Genomic DNA, 1,638 nt, shown 5'->3' with positions numbered 1-1,638 from the left:
CACTTTAAATTTGACTACGATAAGTTAGAGGTGGACGTTTTGTCACATTCCCACCCCCGTGGATCACTCAGATTCACCACTACGTACGTCCAAAACGGCCAGCTTTGAAGAAGGACGACGTACTACACCAGAGCTAGTCCTGACGTCCGCGCGCCGAATTACACCATCCACTCCAGAGAAAACACGCTCCACCACACCACGGCACCATTGTCGTCGCGGGGTATTAACGTCGCATATAAACACCACGTCACCCACTTCCAATGCTTTCGTCTTCTCGCACCACTTGGTTCTTCGCGTTAACGTAGGTAAATACTCCATTATCCACCTCTTCCAAAACCTATTGCGAAGCTGCCGAGCAATTCGCCACTGTTTACGAAGGGCACACGTTCGCTCTTCCGAAGCGTTTCTAGAAGGCGTTTGCGCTGTATTGGCGGTACCCAGTAAAAAATGGTTTGGCGTAAGCGGTTCGTCTTGGTCCACTGATATCGGCAAATGTGTAAGTGGCCGAGAGTTCACTATATTCTCGGCCTCAATCAAGACGCTCTGCAATGTATGCTCACGTGGCGCGATTTCCTTCAAGGTGTGACGGAGGACACGTTTAACGCATTGCACCATGCGTTCCCACACTCCACCTTCCGATGGGTTATCAGGGCAATTAAACACCCAATCAATTCCTCGTTTAGATAATTCGGTCTGTATTTGCTCACAGTCAAACACCTCATCGAAGCGTTTTGCTTCTTCCTTGACGCCAACGAAGTTCTTTCCGTTATCGCTGCGCATTCGGACTGGGACGCCACGCCGATTGATAAAATTTCTGATGGTAAGAATACACGAATCCGTTGACAAATCAGCTGCTACCTCCAAATGTATAGCTCGCACCGTGAGGCATGTAAACAGAGCGATCCATCGTTTTTCAGTTCGACGGCCGATAGTTACATTCAAAGGGCCGAAGTAGTCTATGCCCGTGTAGCTGAATGGTCTTACGTATGGCGTTAAGCGATCCTTCGGCAGTCTACCCATAATCGGCGGTGAGGGTTTTGCACGGGAAGCTCTGCAAACTATGCAACTCGCGACAACGCTTCTTAAGACTTGACGCATGCGGGTGATCCAGAACTTCTGGCGAATCTCCCCAATTGTTGCTTCAAAGTACTGATGTTTCATTCGCTCGTGATAATGGGTAACGATTAGAACAGTAAGCTGGTGCTTCTCTGGTAAAATTATGGGATGCAGGCAATCGAATGGAAGCCAAGTAGCAGCTTCTAAACGGCCACCAACGCGTAAAATTTTTTCGTCGTCAATAAACGGTGCTAAATTGTTGATCGTACTGTCACTACCTAGCGGTTGTCCTACTCGTAGTGCATTGATCTCCGCAGGAAAGGTAGCTTCTTGCGCCACGCGACATAGCAATTTTTCGGCCGCGTTGACTTCGGATGCGCTTAGCCCATAAAGTTCTACAGGCGAATTCTTGCGTCGGCTGCGGTTGACGAATCTTAATACCCATGCTGTTGATCTCTTGAGTCTATTGTAAGAAGAAAATCTGTTAAAATTGAAAATTGTACTGTTAAAGAGGATAAACATTGGTCGCGGTGATAACTCTTCGGTAGTTGTTTCTGTGGTATTTTCAGCTGTGGTAGTTTC

General features: G+C 47.7%; 2 protein-coding genes across 2 annotated transcripts in view; both read right to left on the bottom strand.

Annotated features, from left to right (window-relative positions):
• LOC118738052 overlaps nt 1-100 on the bottom strand; it is a gene marked incomplete at its 3' end in the record, with an annotated part of 3,306 nt that extends 3,206 nt beyond the window's left edge. The window contains 1 exon segment of the mRNA XM_036468949.1: nt 1-100.
• Nucleotides 64-1,578, bottom strand: LOC118738312. Its single transcript, XM_036469236.1, has one exon. The coding sequence runs from the start codon at nt 1,576-1,578 to the stop codon at nt 64-66; it is 1,515 nt and encodes a 504-aa protein (XP_036325129.1).
• Between the last annotated feature and the right edge of the window lie 60 nt (nt 1,579-1,638).

The sequence above is a fragment of the Rhagoletis pomonella genome, unplaced genomic scaffold, assembly GCF_013731165.1.
Source record: "Rhagoletis pomonella isolate Grant_MI unplaced genomic scaffold, Rhpom_1.0 Rhpom_scaffold_00004, whole genome shotgun sequence".
In the NCBI taxonomy this organism is placed as follows: Eukaryota; Metazoa; Arthropoda; class Insecta; order Diptera; family Tephritidae; genus Rhagoletis; species Rhagoletis pomonella.
Note: the sequence above shows the minus strand (reverse complement) of the source record. Positions and strands in the feature narration are given on the sequence as shown.

Excerpts from the sequence above, each read along its gene's own strand:
- LOC118738312 (XM_036469236.1), bottom strand. The coding sequence starts at position 1,578 with ATGTTTATCCTCTTTAACAGTACAATTTTCAATTTTAACAGATTTTCT.